Source organism: Leuresthes tenuis, unplaced genomic scaffold (assembly GCF_036924035.1).
Source record: "Leuresthes tenuis unplaced genomic scaffold, fLeuTen1.0.hap1 SCAF_4, whole genome shotgun sequence".
Taxonomy (NCBI): Eukaryota; Metazoa; Chordata; class Actinopteri; order Atheriniformes; family Atherinopsidae; genus Leuresthes; species Leuresthes tenuis.
In genome coordinates this window covers 7,147,809-7,166,101 of record NW_027325358.1, presented here as the reverse complement: position 1 = coordinate 7,166,101, position 18,293 = coordinate 7,147,809, and the positions used below count along the sequence as shown (strand labels likewise).

At 43.1% G+C, this 18,293-nt stretch overlaps 2 protein-coding genes across 4 annotated transcripts; one reads left to right on the top strand and one right to left on the bottom strand.

Annotated features, from left to right (window-relative positions):
* The first annotated feature begins 1,247 nt into the window (after window positions 1–1,247).
* ogal (O-GlcNAcase like) lies at window positions 1,248–9,683 on the top strand. Its single transcript, XM_072384333.1, has 17 exons — window positions 1,248–1,580; window positions 1,775–1,826; window positions 1,996–2,093; window positions 4,208–4,338; window positions 4,525–4,696; window positions 5,526–5,624; window positions 5,698–5,837; window positions 5,915–6,059; window positions 6,517–6,615; window positions 6,708–6,967; window positions 7,048–7,222; window positions 7,435–7,520; window positions 7,634–7,726; window positions 7,798–7,886; window positions 7,964–8,084; window positions 8,165–8,282; window positions 9,403–9,683. Exons 1-17 carry the CDS (start codon window positions 1,511–1,513, stop codon window positions 9,537–9,539), a joined length of 2,085 nt encoding a protein of 694 aa, XP_072240434.1. The 5' UTR covers window positions 1,248–1,510; the 3' UTR covers window positions 9,540–9,683.
* A 947-nt stretch (window positions 9,684–10,630) lies between these two features.
* cant1b (calcium activated nucleotidase 1b) lies at window positions 10,631–17,516 on the bottom strand. 3 transcript variants are annotated; one of them, XM_072384336.1, is made up of 5 exons: window positions 17,300–17,516; window positions 13,911–14,474; window positions 13,678–13,818; window positions 13,261–13,464; window positions 10,631–11,432 (listed from the first exon to the last, which is right to left on the bottom strand). In XM_072384336.1, the coding sequence occupies exons 2-5, from the start codon at window positions 14,413–14,415 to the stop codon at window positions 11,062–11,064; spliced, it is 1,221 nt and encodes a 406-aa protein (XP_072240437.1). In that variant the 5' UTR covers window positions 14,416–14,474; window positions 17,300–17,516; the 3' UTR covers window positions 10,631–11,061. The 3 variants fall into 3 exon arrangements, with proteins under 3 accessions (XP_072240437.1, XP_072240435.1, XP_072240436.1); XM_072384334.1 differs by lacking the exon at window positions 17,300–17,516 and adding an exon at window positions 15,829–16,483; XM_072384335.1 differs by lacking the exon at window positions 17,300–17,516 and adding an exon at window positions 15,622–15,819.
* Window positions 17,517–18,293: the final 777 nt, after the last annotated feature.

Genomic DNA, 18,293 nt, shown 5'->3' with positions numbered 1-18,293 from the left:
GAAAAGAGTGTTTTGCTCATCGATACTGTGCAACATTGAAGTAGAAAAGTCTGGGAACACCTTTAGTCTCAGCCTAACTCTGCAGCATGGTTACACAACATCCCAGCTGCTGTTGGAAGAACACACAGCTGATGTTCAGCTGGTCCACTTTCACTCCTTTCTTCCTCCACTTTGTTCATAACCTCCCAACCGAGACATAATGCAGGTCTCAGAGGCGACAGCACATATTTATCTACATATAAAAATGTTTTATGTGTCTCGGTATACAGACTTTTATTCCCACTTTATTTGGTTAAATTCTTAATGTATGAGTGTATGGATAGAGGTTTGTGTCTGGAAGTAATATTTCTTTCCTTCGGATGTTTTAAACCTTCTTAATTTCATGACCCAAGGTACTGATGAAGTACTTGGACTCCCCAAGCAATCAGCTGGAACTGAGAAACCTCTTGAATTACGAGAGAAACCTCTTGAGGAAACAAGAAACTTCTTCAACTGAGAACTAACATGACATATTGTTAGCTTCCTGTATATTTCTGTATTGGATTACAGTCTTTGTAGTCCTGAAAGTGGACTTTAAAGTAAAGCAGGTGACAACTTGTGTTGAAACATTTTAAATGATCATCTGTCAATTATTCATTTTGAATAGAAATATGTGACTTGAATAACCTCAAATTTAGATTTTGATATCCCTTTGTGAAGATGCCCCATCAGACACAAATTATCACTACAGGACAGAATATTCCAGATGATAATGTTGTCATTTTATTCTTATTATCCCTCAGTTGACACAAACATTGAACTTCACAGGAGATGCTATTTGAACGTGCATTTGCATCTGTGGGTCTGTTTGGTTCCATACATTTCCTTGTTATTGATTTCTTAATGTTAGGGTTTTTATGAGGAAATTGCTCCTTGTGAGTCCCTGAAGTGTTTGGCTATAAAGATTTTTACTGGACCACACAGTGTTGGGACATTTTGGTCTGTCAGAAGCCGTGTTGAGATTCTCCAAAATCACGGGACTCTACATAATACTTACATGGGAACTGAAACAAAAACAGTTCAGTATATCACCAACTTTACTTTAGTACCAAATGTACTGTAGTTTCTGACTTTAAATGACACCACACTGCGTTGAATTAAATATCTCCATGTTTGTTTGCGCTCCTCTTTGTGTTTTGTGGTGAACTGTCCCTTTAAGCCACAGGTACGCTGTCCCTTTAAGACGTTCACCCGGTAGTTGGACACGCTCTGTCAACATGCGACTGAACCTGAGGTGAGCAGGAATCATCACTAAACAATAGCTGAGTTTCTTATTCGGCCAGAGCTTTTACAGCTTTAGACTTTAGAGCATCATGTTGCACAATCACCGTTCTGCGCATGCGTGAGAGACGGCGCAATAAAAGTGAATCTCACTGACAGGGTGGTGCACAGATTCATGCCATTGCTGGAGCAGCTGTATGAGCATTGTTGAACCTACGGAGGAGAGCTTTTTTTTTTTTTACCTGAAAACATGTCGACACCAGGCAGTGCCAAGGGCCAGTCCGGCAGCGGTGGGCGCTTCATCAGCGGGGTGGTGGAAGGTGAGCAAGCTGGAGGGTCCAGACCACCTCAGGGGTCTCAACTCTGGTGGTCCAGCTGGATCGGAGCCTCCAGAACCAATAACATCCATATTAAGATATAAGGATTAAAATGCATCAAGGATATTAGGCATGTATTGATTATGTATGGTAAGATGATATCATTTGAAATATAACTTGACCTTTGATTGATATAGGTTTTTATGGGCGACCATGGACTATGGAGCAAAGAACAGAGCTGTTTAAAAGGTATGTGTCCTAAGAGTCTAAGCCCAAAGGGGCAACATGTTTTTTCTTTAAAACATTTCAATTAACTGAAGCAGCTGAAGCTATGATCAAGTGTCTCCTGGTAGATTTATTTCCATGTTTCTAGAGTGAGATACTGTACATGATCTGACATTATGTTTGGGTTTCACAGGGAGCAGGAGTGGGGTCTGAACACATATCTGTATGCCCCAAAGGATGACTACAAACACAGGATGTACTGGAGAGACTTGTACTCTCCTGAGGAGGCCGGTGAGTATCACCCAGCCATCTCAAATCACAGATCTGTCTCTTGGAAGTGAAAACTCAGATTGTTCGAGCAGTCGAACAAACACAGTTGTCTTATGAAACGAGTTGTTTGTGAACACCTGCATGAGAGAAACATTCCTGCATATTGTTAGTGCTAACGCTACCTTTGCTAAAAAGCTTTTCTGATGTAAAACGCGATGCTTCCACTCAGTTAACTGAAACTACAAGTGTCTTAAAAGCCCAAATCCAGAAATGTTGGGACGCTGCGTAAAATGTAAACAAAAAGACGTCATCTGGATGGGAGCAGATGTTGCTCTGAAACTTGTATGTACCTTTCAGCATTGATGAGCCTTTCGGGATGTGCATGTTGCCAGTTCTGTCGGCACTAATGTACCTCACACCATCAGAGATGCAGGCTTTGAACTGAGAGCTGATAACAAGTTGGATGGTCCCTCTCCTCTTTATTCTGGAGGACGCAGCGTCCATGATTTCTATAAAGGAATTCATATTTCACATCACAGAACAGTTTTCCACTTTGCTTCAGTCCATTAAAATATGTTTTAGTCCAGAGAAGATGGCAGAGTGTCTGGATCATGTTCACATATGGTTTCTTCTTTGCATGACAGAGCTTTAACCTTCATTTCTAGATAGCACGGGAATTGTGTTCACAGACAAGTGTTCCTGAGCCCATGCAGTGATTTCCAGGTCAGAATCAGCCTGTTTTTAATGCAGAGCTGCCTGAGGGATCACAGACATCCTATACTGATTTTTTAAAATTTATTTATTTTATTTTTTAGCCATGTCCATTGTCCACAGTGATGTCTCCAGATTCTCTGAAACTTTTGGTGCCCTAAATGCACCAAAGATGATGGAATATTTAAAGTCTTCACAGTTTTACATTGAGGAATATTATTCTGAAATTACTGCAACATCTGTCGACACAGTGTTCTGCAGACTGCTGAACCTCTGCCCATCTTTACTTCTGAGAGACTCTGCCTCTCTAAAATGCTCTTTTTATACCCAATCGTGTTACTGACTTATAACCAATCAACATAACTAGCTCCATCATATTTCTCCAGCTGTTTCCTTCTTTCCAAACTTGTTTGAGACGTGTTGCTGTCGTCAAATACAAAGTGAGCTGAAATGTTTCATGAAATAGTAAAATGTCTCACTTTCAACATCTGTTATTTTTATTGTGAATGAAATATTGCTTCATGAGATTTGGGAATCATTGCATTCTGTTTTTATTTACTTTTTACACGGCGTCCCAATTGTTTTGGAGTAAAACTGAGAATGTGCTTAAATCTTTGTGTAAATTGTGGCAGTCAGATCCTCCTTCACACCTGTGCACACATTCAATAACAAACTGAACCACGTAAACAATCCAAAATGTGAAGAATGTGGTCATTTTTAACTACAGTTATTATCCCTTTAACTATTACATAATAAACTAATTAACTGAGCTAATTGGAGTCTCAGGAGGTAGTGGTGCTACCTGCTGTTTAAATGAATGAATGCAATGTAACTGCAGACTGCATTTTTAATAATCATTAGAGGGGTTTCTCCAGCTGCATTTCAGCAGACATTTACTGACATAAACATAATAGGTTGTGAATACACGTGAGTTGTGTTGCATATGTTGCAAAAAGTTTTACAAGTTTCAACAAGTTCTGGTGTAAAGTTACTCAGCTCAGCCTCAGTGGTTATTGACTGCTTTTTCTCGTCTGTCAGTGTCACACCAAAGTCCCACTCTGAGTCATCATTATCTCCCCAGAGACGCTTTGATTGCTCAGTTTGGTGCATCTCTGAATATTATCAGTGTTACAGACTAAAGGGCGGTGATGATGATTTGACATTAAACCCAGTGAAACAGACACAAACTGGACCATCTCACCGTTTATCTCTGCAGATTCTCATAAATTTCTACTTTCAGGCACATCCGCATTGAAAACTGTGAGTAAAACAGCTGATATGAAATCTTTCTGAGTGTTTTGTGGATGTCTGTGTTGACTAAAAGCTGCTAACGGATGAGCAGGGATCTCTATCAAATACTGTAAAGCTTTTGCTCACTCTTATGTTAAGCAGCATTTCTTCTCTGTTTTGTCTTCTGTTCCTAGAGAAACTGATTGCTCTGATTTCAGCAGCCAAGCAGCACAATGTTGAGTTCATCTATGCGATATCTCCCGGCCTGGACATTACCTTTTCCAACCCAAAAGAAGTGGCCGCCCTGAAGAGGAAGTTGGATCAGGTAAAAATAAAGGGTGGAGCGCTGGCTGTATTTAACTTTATGGCTCTCTGACGGTTTGTTTGGGACAACTTATTACTTCATATGACAACTTGAGCAGTAAAACATTGACCCTGACATGCACCGTTCAAGTTAACTGTATTATCATGAAAGGAAACCCCGTATATCAACACACCAGCTCTTTTTCAGGTGAAGACGTTTGGCTGCAGGTCTTTCTCTTTACTCTTTGACGACATTGAGACCGAGATGTGTCCAGCTGATAAGGACGCTTTCAGTTCCTTCGCCCACGCTCAGGTGGCTGTCACTAATAAGGTGTACCAGCACCTGGGAGAACCTGAGACCTTCCTCTTCTGCCCAACAGGTCAGAGAAACAAACTTATGCTGAACTGAGCATGAATGATACAATATGCAGTTCAGTTTAGTTCAGGCAGATTTAGAGTCATCTAAAAACTACACTCAGCGGCCACTTTATTAGGAACACCTGTTCAATTGCTTTTTAACACAAACAGCTAATCAGCCAATCGCATGGCTGCAACTCAATGCATTTAGGCGTGTAGAGGTGGTTAACACAACGGACTGAAGCTCAAAGCGAGCATCAGAATGGGGGAAAAAATGGGGATTTAAGGACGTAAACGTGGCATGGCTGTTGGTGCCAGACGGGCTGGGATTTTCACACACAACCATCGCTAAGGTTTACAGAGACTGGTCCGAAAAAGAGAAAATATTCAGTGATGTGCAGTTGTGTTGATGTGAGAGGTCAGAGGAGAATGGGCAGACAGGCTTGAGAAAGAAGCATTTGTTACAACCAAAGAATGCAGAAGACCATCTCTGAGCGCACAACACGTGGAACCTTGAAGAAGATGGGCTACAGCAGCAGAGCCTCTAGGGCTCTCAGAATTAATGGAGTGTACCCATCTTCTGATGGCTACTTCGAGCAGGATAATGCACCATGTCACAAAGCACATATCATTTCGAACTGGTTTCTTGAACATGACAATGAGTTCACTGTACTCCAATGGCCTCCACAGTCACCAGATCTCAATCCAATAGATCACCTTTGGGAAGTGGTGGGACGGGAAATTTGCATCATACCTTTGCATGTGCTTAAAGTGGCCGGTGAGTGTATGTGGAAGAGAACAGGGTTAATGTTTCTTGTGGTTTTCCATCCCTTACTCCTGATCTGTCCCCAGACTATTGTGCGGCCTTCTGCACCCCCAACGTTTCCCGGTCTTCATACTTGCACACTGTGGGAGAGAAGCTCCTGCCTGGCATCGACATACTGTGGACCGGTAAGGTTCTACTGATTTCACAAATGACCCCAAATGCGGTTCTTTAACCCCTTTTTTCTTTTGTGTTATTTAGGTCCAAAAGTGGTGTCCCACAAAATCTCTGTTGAATCCATAGAGGAGGTGTCCTCTGTCCTGAAGAGGGCCCCCGTCATCTGGGACAATATTCATGCTAATGACTATGATCCTCAAAGGCTTTTTCTTGGACCTTATAAGGTGTGTTTTTACTTTGTTTTAACAATATCCTGTTTGAGCTCCAGTGTGACTTAGTGAAAATATTCTTCTCTTAATAGGACCGACCCACTGAGCTCATTCCCAAACTGAAAGGAGTCCTCACAAACCCCAACTGTGAGTTTTACCTAAATTTTGTGGCCATTCACACTCTGGCAACATGGTGTAAAGCATCCACTGATGGAGGATCAAGAGACGTGGAAATGGGTGAGTGTCTAGTTTGTCTTATGCATTGCTTTTTAATCTTCAGCGTTTCCATGACCTTTAACCTAAAAATTAAGGATTTACAAGAAGGGCAGGGTGGTTGCTTCCAGATTTTTCTTCACAATCCTGAGCTTTAATTACAGAAGGGTGCCAATAGATGTGCCTGGGAGTTTTTGTTTTTTACTTCATTATAAGAAATGCTATTGTTATTGTTGTTTGGACATTATATAGCAGTAATCTAACTATCCTAATTTGCTCATATGCATTTATTTCTGGACTATAAGTGTAAATCTGTGCTGCTTTTTTGAAAATAGTCCACACAGCTAAAGCCTAAACTGATGTTTTGAAGAGCTTTAAGAAGATTTAAAGCTTCTATTGTGGGATTAAAGATTTGATGATGCGATTGTAGTTTTTATTGTAGAGTCACAGAACTTAAAAACTGTCTCATTTGCATCACCAGGCGAAGAAGAGCAGGACCCCTGCTACAGTCCACACAAAGCCCTGACCCTGGCCCTCTCCGACTGGCTGCAGGAGTTCATGAGCACAGATCAACCAGGAGGTAGAGTCCCATGAAAGACACTTTATGGAGCTCAACAGGCAGAAACGGGAGGGAGAAATTCAGTTGTCGGCTCTCTCTCTCTGCACTTTCAGGCGCTTGTCGTCAAGCTCGTCTCAAGAAAGAGTCGTCAGATGAGGAGTCCATGCAGACAGACATGGGTGAGAGTCCCTATGTTCCTGGACCTGGGGAGAACCCGCTGTACACAGCTGAGCCTCTGACTCTGGACGACCTGAAGCTGCTGTCAGACCTCTTCTACTTGCCCTACGAGTACGGGACCACAGCTCAAACCATGCTGCAGGAGCTGGACTGGCTCAGAAACAACAATCATGCTGCTGCTGCACAGACGGACAAGGTAACGCTTCCTGCTTGTTAAAGGCTGACGATTCTGTTCAGTGTCCTCACACAGATGGCTCACTTGCCGGCGTGTTTCAGACTGCAGAGTGGTGCTCCAGAGCGCAGCAGTTTGACAACATGTGCGAAGCCGTGGTGCAGATGTTTAACCGCCTGTCAAACGCCCCCAACCGCAGCGTTCTGTACGACCTGTACAACTACATCTGTGACATCAAGAGCGGGGTCGGTCTGGCACGAGCCTACGTAAAAACGCTGGGTGAGACTGCATTTCCTACCTGAATGATGATTACTTGGTACTACTCGACTAAATGTAAAGAACAGTGACAGAGCAGATGAGCTGGGACTTAAAAGCAGGAAATTCTGCATTTGGAACGAGAAGATGACAGACACTACCTGTAAATCTACCTGTAAATGTGGCAGTTATACTATAGCGCTGCCCTCTGAAGCTGCCTGTTGTCATTTCCACAGGAGGGCAGGGTCAACCCTCAGCCCAGTTAATGAACGAGGATCCTGAACCCTGGAGCTTTAGAGGAGGCCTCTCTGGAGAGTTCCAGGTATCCAAACCTCTGCAATGACTTGTGCACACTCACAACTGTCAGTAATGTCACACATTCAACGAGTAAAAGGCTGTGTGGAGCGTTCGTATATTCTGTGTTTGTGCTTGCAGAGGATGCTGCCGGGACATGGAAACAGGGACCTGTTCAGACAGCCCCCCATGACGGCGGTTTACTGCATACGACCGTACTGCAGCGAGGACAAGGTGCTGATCCTCGCTGTGTCACCTACAGGTTGAAAATCAGAAATGATAGTAATAACAGTTTCTTGTCTCAGGCGGCGGTGCAGAGGATTTTTGAGGAGATGCAGAGAGGAGAGGAGGGCAGAACCCCTCTGGTGGCGCAGCCTCCACTTATCAGCGATGGGTAGGAAAATGATGTTCTCTGTCCCGAGTATTTCTGCTTTTGTTTTCAGCCTCTTTGTAACATTCCTGCCGCTGCAGCCTGTCAGCAGGTGAAATCTCCCCCTCCCCTCAGTGTGCTCTTGTCATGGAGGATGAGACTGGGGTGTGTGGTTTCGCGCTGGCACTCACTGATGCCAAACCAGCTGCGGCCAAAATTCAGGTGATGAAATGCGAGATTGGATTGTTTTCCACACCCTGAAATGCAGCATGACTTGACTGTTGGTTATTGACTACTTCCAGAGGGCAGTGAGTGAGGATTTCCCCTCCTTGGTTGTTGTACAAGTGCTTCCCCGGGTCACTGATGCGTCTCCAACCAAGCGCATGATGGGTCAGCTGTTGTCCTCCATCAGGAGCAGCGGTAGGTCCAAGCCTCGCACCATCACTTGTACTTTCACACACCCGAGTCCTCTCCTTGTGTCCAGGTTCCTCCTCCACTGTATTTGCAACAAAATACACATTTACTTTTAATACAGTTCATAATGTGGGATTGGTGCATCATGCCTCCTTCAGGTGTCACAGTTTATGGCTTCCTTCTTCTGGGTGACTGAAGTCAAATATCAAAATATTTGTGTGAACAACTTCTGGGTCACAGGAAGGAGGACAGAAGAGCGCAGACATGGAGGCTGAGGTGGGATAAGCCTCATAAAACAAAAGTCTTGATCATTAGAGGTCACAAGGAGTTGCCACAAGGGGGCCCTCTTCAACTCTTTGCCTTATTTATGCCCCTAAAAGCATCTTAAATTTAAACCTATTGATGTTCACGTCGTAATCTGCTGTAATTTTCACACCACAGCTTTAACTGGTCTCCCAGCCTGTACTATGAAACCTCTGCAGATGGTCCAGAACGCGGCGGCGCGTCTGGTCTTCGGTCAGCCTAAAAGAACACGTCCCCCCCTCTGTTCATTGAACTCCTCTGGCTGCCCTTAGCCGCCCACATCAAATTCAAGTCACTGATGTTATCCTACAAAGTGCTCAATGGAACGGCTCCCATCTACTTTAATGCTCTTGCAAAGGCTTCTGTCACAACTGGGTCCCTCCGTTGGTCCCAGGATTGTCGTCTAGCAGCTCCTACACCACGCCTAAGACAATCCAAACTCTTTTCATGTGTCGTCCCACGGTGGTGGAATGACCTACCGAGCGCTACCAGAACAGGGGCGTCCCTGTCTATCTTCAAGAAGCTCCTGAAAACCCAGCTCTTCAGAGAGCACCCCCTCTCTCTGCACTTTATCTTTCTGCACCCTATCTCTACTCTGTCACCTCTGACAGAATCGGACTAGTGGGTTCCTTCTATGTAGTTTATTGTTAGCTTTATATAGCTGTTATATCTTCATTTGTAAGTCACTTTGGATAAAACCGTCTGCTAAATACATAAACATAATAGTTGAAAGATGCAAACATTTTTGGATCTAAATTGTGTGCCGTTCCATCTTCTCCTGATTCGTCACTGAACAGAAGCTCCGTCCTGGTTTGTCTTTCAGGGTCCAGAGGGGTGTTCTGTGAGTTGAGGCAGAGCGACCGGAGGATGCTTGGTTTCTTCTCTAAACTGGGCTCCTTCAAAGCTGTGCACGTGGCTGGTCTACCTGAAGACGTCATTGTCATGGCAACAAGTCTGTAGATGGATTTGTCTCGGGCTCGAAGCGTGTGAAACTGATCTGCACCATCCTGTCTGTTCTTATCTGACAATCTGTCATTTTGTTTCCACGTTTCACTCAAATCACTGAATTTCTTCATCTAATTTGCATATAAATCTGCTTTAATAAATAAAAAAATAAAAAACTGCCACGTCTTATTCATTTTGTAGACATGAACACTGAAAAATGTACAGTGATTATTTTTAGGTGAAGCCGGCACAATAAAATGTTGATACTGTGCGGTTTTTGTGGTGCACAACAAGACGGTTACACAAAGGGATCCATTTTATTCTTTTTGGTTTGAGAGGATACAAAGAAAATATATTAATGCTTAATCTTTAATTAAATATGTTGTTTGTCTCACTTTAAAAGCATAAAACATTCGGTTTAAGATGTGCATGGTGTCAGTATAATGAAGTTCATGGTGTCCAGACTGTAAAACAGACAAGTTGAGCTTAAGATTTCAAGTAATGTCAGGAAATTTGTTTCTAATCTTTGTTCCCCTGAATGTCCGACCAGCAGAGTGTGGCTGCATGAGTGGAGATCCACCCCAGCTGGTGTCTGAATGTCTGATTCCACAAAAGCTGGGACACTGAACACAAGGTGAACCTTTCCAAACTGAAAACCCAATTAATTTGCTAAACATTTACACTATGTGATGTGAAAATGGTACAAAAATTACATCAAATATTGAAACTGAGAAAATGTGTTTCTAAATGTGTTCTTTTTTTGATTTGATGGGAGATAAACTAACAGAAAGCGCTGCCTTCTCTGGTTTAAAGCTCTTAATTCGGACTGAGAAAAAGCCAAAAACTGTCTGATAAATGCATCCTTTGAGCTGAGGAGAAGCTGTCGCTCGCTGACAACATTTGGCTCGTTGTGAAGGGAATACAACAACAAAACAAGGATGGAAAACATTTAGTTTTCAGAGCAGTCGGTTGCAAAACGCTTCAGTGCAACACGATTTTACTAAACTCTTTCAAAGGAAACTTTTCAAGCCGGGACCGATATGATCTCTGCTGGTGAATTACAACAGGAGCGGTGTTTTTTGTTCCAATGCATGTGTGACAGAGGCGTTACGGTGCCAAATAATGAGGAAAAATTCTCACTTTCAACATTTGATACGTCGTCTTTGTACCATTTTCCATTAAAGACATTTTTAAAAATCAGGTTAGTTTCCCAACTTTCCTGGAACAAGGACTGTATTAGTCTCAAGTCCAACCAGGCGGTTGAACTCAAGAGTTTAAAAAGTAAAAAGCTTCTAGCAGCACTGATACGAAGTAATTGTGACTTAAAATCCAAAACGTCTTGTCCTGCGTTGGCTGGCAGGTGACAGCTGCAGGTCTGTGGTTAATGACACTTCATTCCTCCTGTGCCTCTTAGGAATCATTTCAGTATGAAATATTGAAGTTTTGGTCATATCTCACAGTAAAACTGAGAGGGAATGTAATAGTTGACTTTGTTTCGTCTAATTATGAGCAGAAAGAAAACCTCCAGCCCTGTCGTTCAGATAAATTCGAGCCCTTCATACTTCACGTCTCCAATCTTTGTCTCGGGCATCAGCACCCGGCCGTCCAGTGTAAATGCAATGATGTAGGTGGCGATCCTGCCAGCGTCCTCCTCCGACTTCAGAGCCAGGATGATCTGATCATCCGTGTCCGGAATGAACTTAAACGAGGAGAAGCCGTGGGTGGGGTCGAGTGGTCCGACACGCCGTGCCTTTATGTCGCTAAAGTCTGCGGGAGTGGACAAGAGGAGGTTGGTGGCACGCCGCTCGTCTGCCGTCTCTTCATAGTGCTGGTGACTGGCACGGCGAGGTAGGAAGAACCAACGTTGGAGGCGATTGCTCCAAGCTGCTGATTCATGGATAAGGTAGCCTACAGGAGAGGTAACAGAAATATGTGTTAGGATTTATGGAGCGTTTAAAACACTTTCTTCTGCCACAAAGATGAAGCTCTCAGCTACGATTGTTGTAAAAAAATAACAAACACCACAGAAGAAGGAAAGATGGTTCTATTTGATCAAATTATGCTCATACGTTTACGGACTGCTGCAACTGGCACACTTGATTCAGATGAATGGGTCACTGCCTTGTTTCTGCAAAGCTTCACAATGATGAAGATCCGATTGAAGTGTGTTAGAACAGGAAAACATGCAGGTGTCACCTGATGTGCCACATGATCTTCAGGCTACCGAGTTTAACTGATTCTAACAGTCATGATCATACTAAAGGATCTTAGAACATTGGTTGTCAGCTTAGTATTTCAACTCTTGTTGTGACTCCAGCTATGAGCTCAACATTGAAGAATGATCTGCTTCTTCAGTGACAGACAACCAATAAGAAAGTGATCTAAAGCTACAGAACTACAACAAGAAGAACCAAAGATGCTAACAAATAGGCTAACAGCAGACAGCTGCAACAAAAGAAGCCAGAAATGAACAGACTGGTTATTATAAGTGTCCCCAAGTGACTATTTAACCCAGACTGTTTTTAAGGAGCCTTGGACAAGTAGACATAGGTCAAATATAAATAGACTTATTTGCAAATGTATTATTAAGGTTATAAAATCCAAGATGTCACAGGATTAAAAGTTTGATATTTTTTCAAGTCCAAATGTCCTTTAAAATCTTTTGTTGTCGACAACAACAGAGCTTTACAGATTTAGCGCTTCCAATTACAAACTGGAGGATTGGGAAATTAGAAAAAGAGCTGCAAATTCTGGTCATAAAAAAAAAAAAAAGATCAGTTTTTCATCAAACAACATTCAGCCTGTAAGATTAAGATGTACAAATCTTTTTTATACTTTGCTTTCAAGCAGCCAGACTTTCTTGTAGCACCAGATTGACACAAGATCGCCGACATGGAATGAAGTGAAGATCAGCACCTGCCCCCCCGGGCTGAACGGCATTTCATACAAGTTTTATAAGAACACTCCGGGCGTCCTAAGGTACCTTTGGAAGCTAATGCTTGTGGCCTGGAAAAAGCTACCGTAGTCATTCCACGATAGTTGCTTAGAGCAGGAAGGAATCCTTATTCCCAAAGAGAAAATCTCCTCAAACATCAAACGGTTCTGCCAACTATATTGACTCTCCATGCAGAAGGCAGGAATAAGTGGGTTTTCCAGATGCCGGGAGCATACAAGTACTGTCTGGCACCATTTACAGGAAGCCAAAAAGGAAAGAAAGATCTGCGTGTAGTCTTCCTAGACCTTGCTAACGCCTTTGGATCAGTACCACATGAAATGTGAGATATCAGAGACAACCACAGCGCTGGTCATTGCCTACTTTCAAGAGCTCCAGTTTTGCATAACAGCGCAGGGAACTGCCACCGCCTGGCAGCATGTTGAGATTGGCCGAATGTTAGGTTGTACCATTAAAAAAAGGCACCCGACTCGAGGGATGAACCAGTCGACATATAACAGACAATTTAGCATAGAACCAATTTTAAATGGGATCTTTAGACACTTTACCAGCAGCTTATTGCAAAGACAGAATTTCTTCACATTTCTTAAGTTACATCTCCAAAAAAAACTCTTATCTTATATACTTTAATTCTATTTATGTTTGCCCATGTTTCCCAGCTAGCTCAAGGCTTTTGCACAGTACTGTAAAAATGTACGCACAACAGCAGCGTCCAACGCAAGCTAACTTTGATTTGAGGTACAAACAGCACCTCTGAGTCAGAAATGAATAATTCCTCAGCACCTGGTGGTTCGATCCCTGCTGCACTCCGCAGGGCGTTGTAGTATGGCACCCAGTTTTCATGCTCCACGTCGCCGTTGTAGCCGACAACTTTCACCCACTCTGGATTGTTGTTGACGACTTCCCCAGACGTCGTGGTCCACTCCTTCCCCAGGCCTCCAACAAACAGGTGCTCATCCTTCACCGCAAGCCACTCTGCCTTAAATCCTGCACAAACAACATAACAGTGCAAATGATCAAAGAAGAACATGATTGTGGGCTCAAATGAGTCCTAAAATGAAGCTTTTGTTTGCCAGTTAAGAAAGGTTGCATCAGCTTTTTCAATTGCAACTTTGATATCTTACTGTTCTATGAAGACAACACAAGACTTATTGCACTGAGTAGCCACCCGAGCCACCGTTCCACAGCTTAGAGACTTACCTTTAGAGACTGAGCCATCGCCATCAGGTAATATAACCCAGGGGATGGCCTGGCTTCTCTCAATTCTGTACACCACACCTGTGCGGTCATCTACACTGTACAGGTGACCGTTGAACACCACCAGCTCCGACAACTCCATACCTGCAGAGTTAATCAGGCAGAGGGCTACACAACTTAAAAATCTCAACACGCAAACACTACAGATATGTGCAGCTGTAACAGTGTCCACGTACCTCGTCCTTTCTCAGCTAGATGGCTTTCCAGGGTGACCATGTCAGCATCCCATTCCACCTCCAGCCTGTCAGCGCTGTCTGAGACACTCAGGTAGCCTCTTTTCATGTAGCTGAACCACGTTTGATCCTTGGAGCTTCGTGATGCTGTGTCCAGGTCTGCGATCACACCTATACGGTAGCGTACGCCGTGCCGCGTCCTCTCCGGTGGACTTAACGGGTACGTGTCATTGTAAGGTTTTGCCCTTTTCCGGTGTCGAGCAAGGCTCTGTGCAGTTTGTCTATAAGAGTCCCTGAATATGGCGTTCTCTCCCTCACTGGCTATCTGAAAACTATGATCCCTGTCCCCTGCTGTCCGATGCAGATATAACATGAGCACCAAAGCCAGCAGGGTGGCAACAGTTATTGCACGCCATCTTGGGTGGAAGCGCATATCTGAGATGGTAATCTGCGTCATGGATGCTAAGGCCAGTGGAAGGCCTCTAACATCAATACCAAAGGAGTTCATGGAAGTAGCGTCTTCATCGTCTTTGGCAGGGGGGGGCTGGGGATGAATGTTACCACAGACTGGAAAAAAGACGGAGGATGTGGGACAAAAAGTTAATCAGCTGAAAAAGAAAACTTAATTTTAAACAGTCCGTCAAGTTTGCCGTTTGTAAAATATCAATCACAACATTAAAGTTTAAAAATACTTAGTTAAGAGAAGGTGGGAGCACAACAAGTCCATCAAATGGACTCTTGTTCCCATTGTTCTCGTATTCACAGCAGAGCTTTGTTTCGCTCCACATACTGAGTAGGGAGCTGGCACATTCTACTTCCTCAGGATGAAGGACGGGCCAGCCACCAGAAATGTGCTCAGAGGATTTCAGTGTTTCAGTGTTTTTTGATAAATAAAAGCCATTTAAAACTGTAGCTGTAGACGTAGCGAGGTGGTGGATCGCTTAGTCGTGATTTTCCATGTTTTTTCCAGTAGATTTATAGCAGAGATGCATTATTACAAGCCAGGTGACCACTTACTTTAAATAGTAAAAAAATTAACAACACTATTTCACACAGAAAAAGCTAAGAGACATCTTTGTATTAAGATAGCCGTGGTTGTAGTCTGATATAACACGCCACTACCTACTTCAATTTAAGCCCGTCTCTTTGATCCATTCTAGCCTCCACAAACAGGTTACAGGTCTGACAGGAAAGCCGAACAGACACGCTACCAGCTGAAATTTGAGAGCTGTGCTTGTTTTGTGAAAGCAGGAGTACCAAGGTTACCCTCAATCCCTCTGCTATCAGCGGCAATCAACTAGGACAGTAAAAAGAGCTCAAGTCAAGCATAAGCTGGGCCTAATGCCCACCTGTACTGAGCCACACAATGTAGTGCCTTTCAGTTTAAGTCACGCACTTTGAAAACAGGACGTTCTCATCATTTTAACAATGCATATAAAGCCGGTCTACTTAAAATGCTGCACCAAAAGTCTAATAATGCCACTGCATTGTAACCATTAGAGGTAGATAATCTGCGTCTCTGTTAAACTGCTGCACAGATAATCAACACGATTCAGCATTCCTGAAAGAAATGTTACAGGACAATCAACAAAAAGGAAGAAAAAGCAGTTCCTTACCCGAATGTATTTTAAAGATATGTGTAGAAATGCTAACAAGTTCACAGACATATTTGCCAGGAGGGTATTTGGTTTTACTGTAGCAAATTAAATAGTACATGACATATTTTTTCCCGGTGCCTCTTCAGCTGCTCTCTAAACAAGTTCACACTTGTCGATTAACACGCTCTTTTAACCACACACAGAAAACTTGGCCAAGAAATAAAGCCGGTATTGTCAACACTGAATACGTGGCCCATATTTCCCATCCCTCAGCAGCACAGACCCAAACACAGTCTCGCAGTATGAAGAATTGAATTATTCACCCTTCCTTTGCCTCGTCTCCCATGAACACGCTCCAACCATCACGCTGTTCGCCTTTGCACACATCCCACAACAAACTCCACGCTCCTCCAGCTCTCACATGAATAACTGCTCTCACCAAGTCTCCTCCTATTCTCTGCTGTACACTGTCTCAAGTCTCTCCTCTTTCCTGTAGAAGGAAGAGTCTGGGTTTTAATAATGGAGGAAGAAGAACGAGTAAAAGCCAGACAGCCGTTGGTGTTTAGTGAGCGCATGCAGGTGGTTTTAAAACCATTTAAAACCCTTTCTCTCCATCTGAAATGTCCATGCAGATACTTTTTTTTTTAACTATTTCTGTTCGGTTTATTTTTCTATTTCCTTGCTGTGTTGTTTTCTGAGATGTTTTGTTTTGTTGTTGCATTTTCTTGGATTGATAGCATTTTTTTCATGGTTTGTTTCGATCTCCAGAAACGTTGTGCTGTGCATTTTTTAGTTTTGCTGTACTTTGAACATGCGGCACGCTGTTTGTCTCATGTCTCTGTGCTGCTTCTGTGATGGACTGGTGACCTGTATGGGTCTTGTAGCCACCTCTGGCCCGGTGGCAGCTGCAATAGGCTCCAGCGACCCTATTAAGCGGCTATGGAAAATGGATGGATGGATTTTAAACGTCAGGACCATCTTGACAGAGATAACAGTGTTTCGGTTATCAATTTCATCAGTCCTCCAACATAATAATAAAAAAAGGTTGCAATATCCCTTTAACCACAAGATGCGATCCACATGTTTCCTGTTCTGACTCAGCTTTCACATAAGTTCATAACATCCATCTTCATTCAAACAACAGTCTAAATGTTGGTGTGTGTTTTGGGTGTCTCAGAGTCAAAGCTAAACTACTGGCGTCACTTTAACACACCCCTGAATCCCATTTGTCGGGACATTATGTAACAGAGAAGCTCGTTACCTCACAACTGACCAATTACGTTTTAACAGCTGGCGGACGTTACACTGCTGCGCCTTGGCTTGAAAAAACAAAACAAAAAACACAAAAACCGAGTTTACAGTTTTCTTTGTACCTTACAGATATCGTGACAAAACCCATAGCATCGATGTCATCTCAGACTCCCCCCGCTACCTGCCTCTGTTCACACGGCCACGAAGGCAGAAAAGAAGAAAAAAACGGAACCGGCGAAGCCGACTAAAGTTTTTACAAACTATCCGTTTTAGAGACAAATAAGCTGCGAACTAAAAAGTAAAATGGCTGAACGTGTTTAACGGCAGAGAGGCGGCTATGTTAGAGATGAAGGACGCATTCGTTTCACAGCCGTTATATTTGTCCAACGGTTTCTTTTCCGAATGCTAGCCACACAGCTAACACCAACTAGCAACTCCTGCTTCAGTTTTACATTTACCAGGCCGATGTCATCACCTATAATGAGGCTTGATTGCGTAGAACAGTTATCCAGTCGACGTTTTCGTGAAACCCAAAATACTCACCCGTTGTGGAGGCTGTATAAGTCCGCTTGGTTGGCCATGTCAGACAGGCGACTCTGTGAGAAGTTTGTCGGCGATTAGCTCCTCCTGCCCCGAGACTCTACCGTGGATAAACAGGGCGTCTAACATCTCACACTTTACTTATTATCTAGAATGTGCCATAAAACTCATGACTAACACAGATTGCATTATTAACTGTACAAACATCTAAAATCCAACCGGCAAGTCTTGATCCTCTTTCATTTCATAATGTTTGGCTCCAAGCACCCAGATCTTCTTATAATCTTTTAAAGTCCTCTTGAGCAATAGTCCTCCAGGCTTTCTTAAGGTTTTTCTTTTAGCCATTGGCTGCTTTTTCACTCATTTTCAACCAATCCTTATACTGATTATTATTCAGGTGTTTTTTTTTGTAGAGCCACTTAACACTGATCAAATTATTCAAGCATAAAAAAACACCTAATTCAAGGAGAAGGTGAGCATATCAGATAAGTTAGCAAATAACCAGTTTTAAATGTTTTTTAGGCAGTTTATTACCAACAGTGTCAGAAAGACATTTGTTCCCATTTCTTTAGTTGCATCTACAAAAGCTGTCAAAGATAATAGTTTGGTGCAAAAATACTATTTGATATCTGTCAAACAGGTGATTCTCAAAGACCAACAAAAGAGGAAGTGTCAGGCCTAAATAAAACAAGCAATCTACAGCAGATACAGTCTCTGAAAGTGATCCAGTACCTGAGAGATGCATGTGGACCTTCAGCTTATCCATCTCTTGGCCCAAGCCTCAGTGGCAACAGGTCTTATGGGGGGATGAATCCTCCCCAGAGCTCAGACCTCAACATTACTGACGCAACGTGGGATCAAAAAGGCAGCCAACCCCCAAAGAAGAGCTTTGAAATGCCCTCCAAGAAGCCTGGAGAACTATTCCTGAAGACTACTTAAAGAAAGAGGGTTCAGGCTGTGTTGGAGAATAAAGGTGTTCGCACCAAACACTAACTTT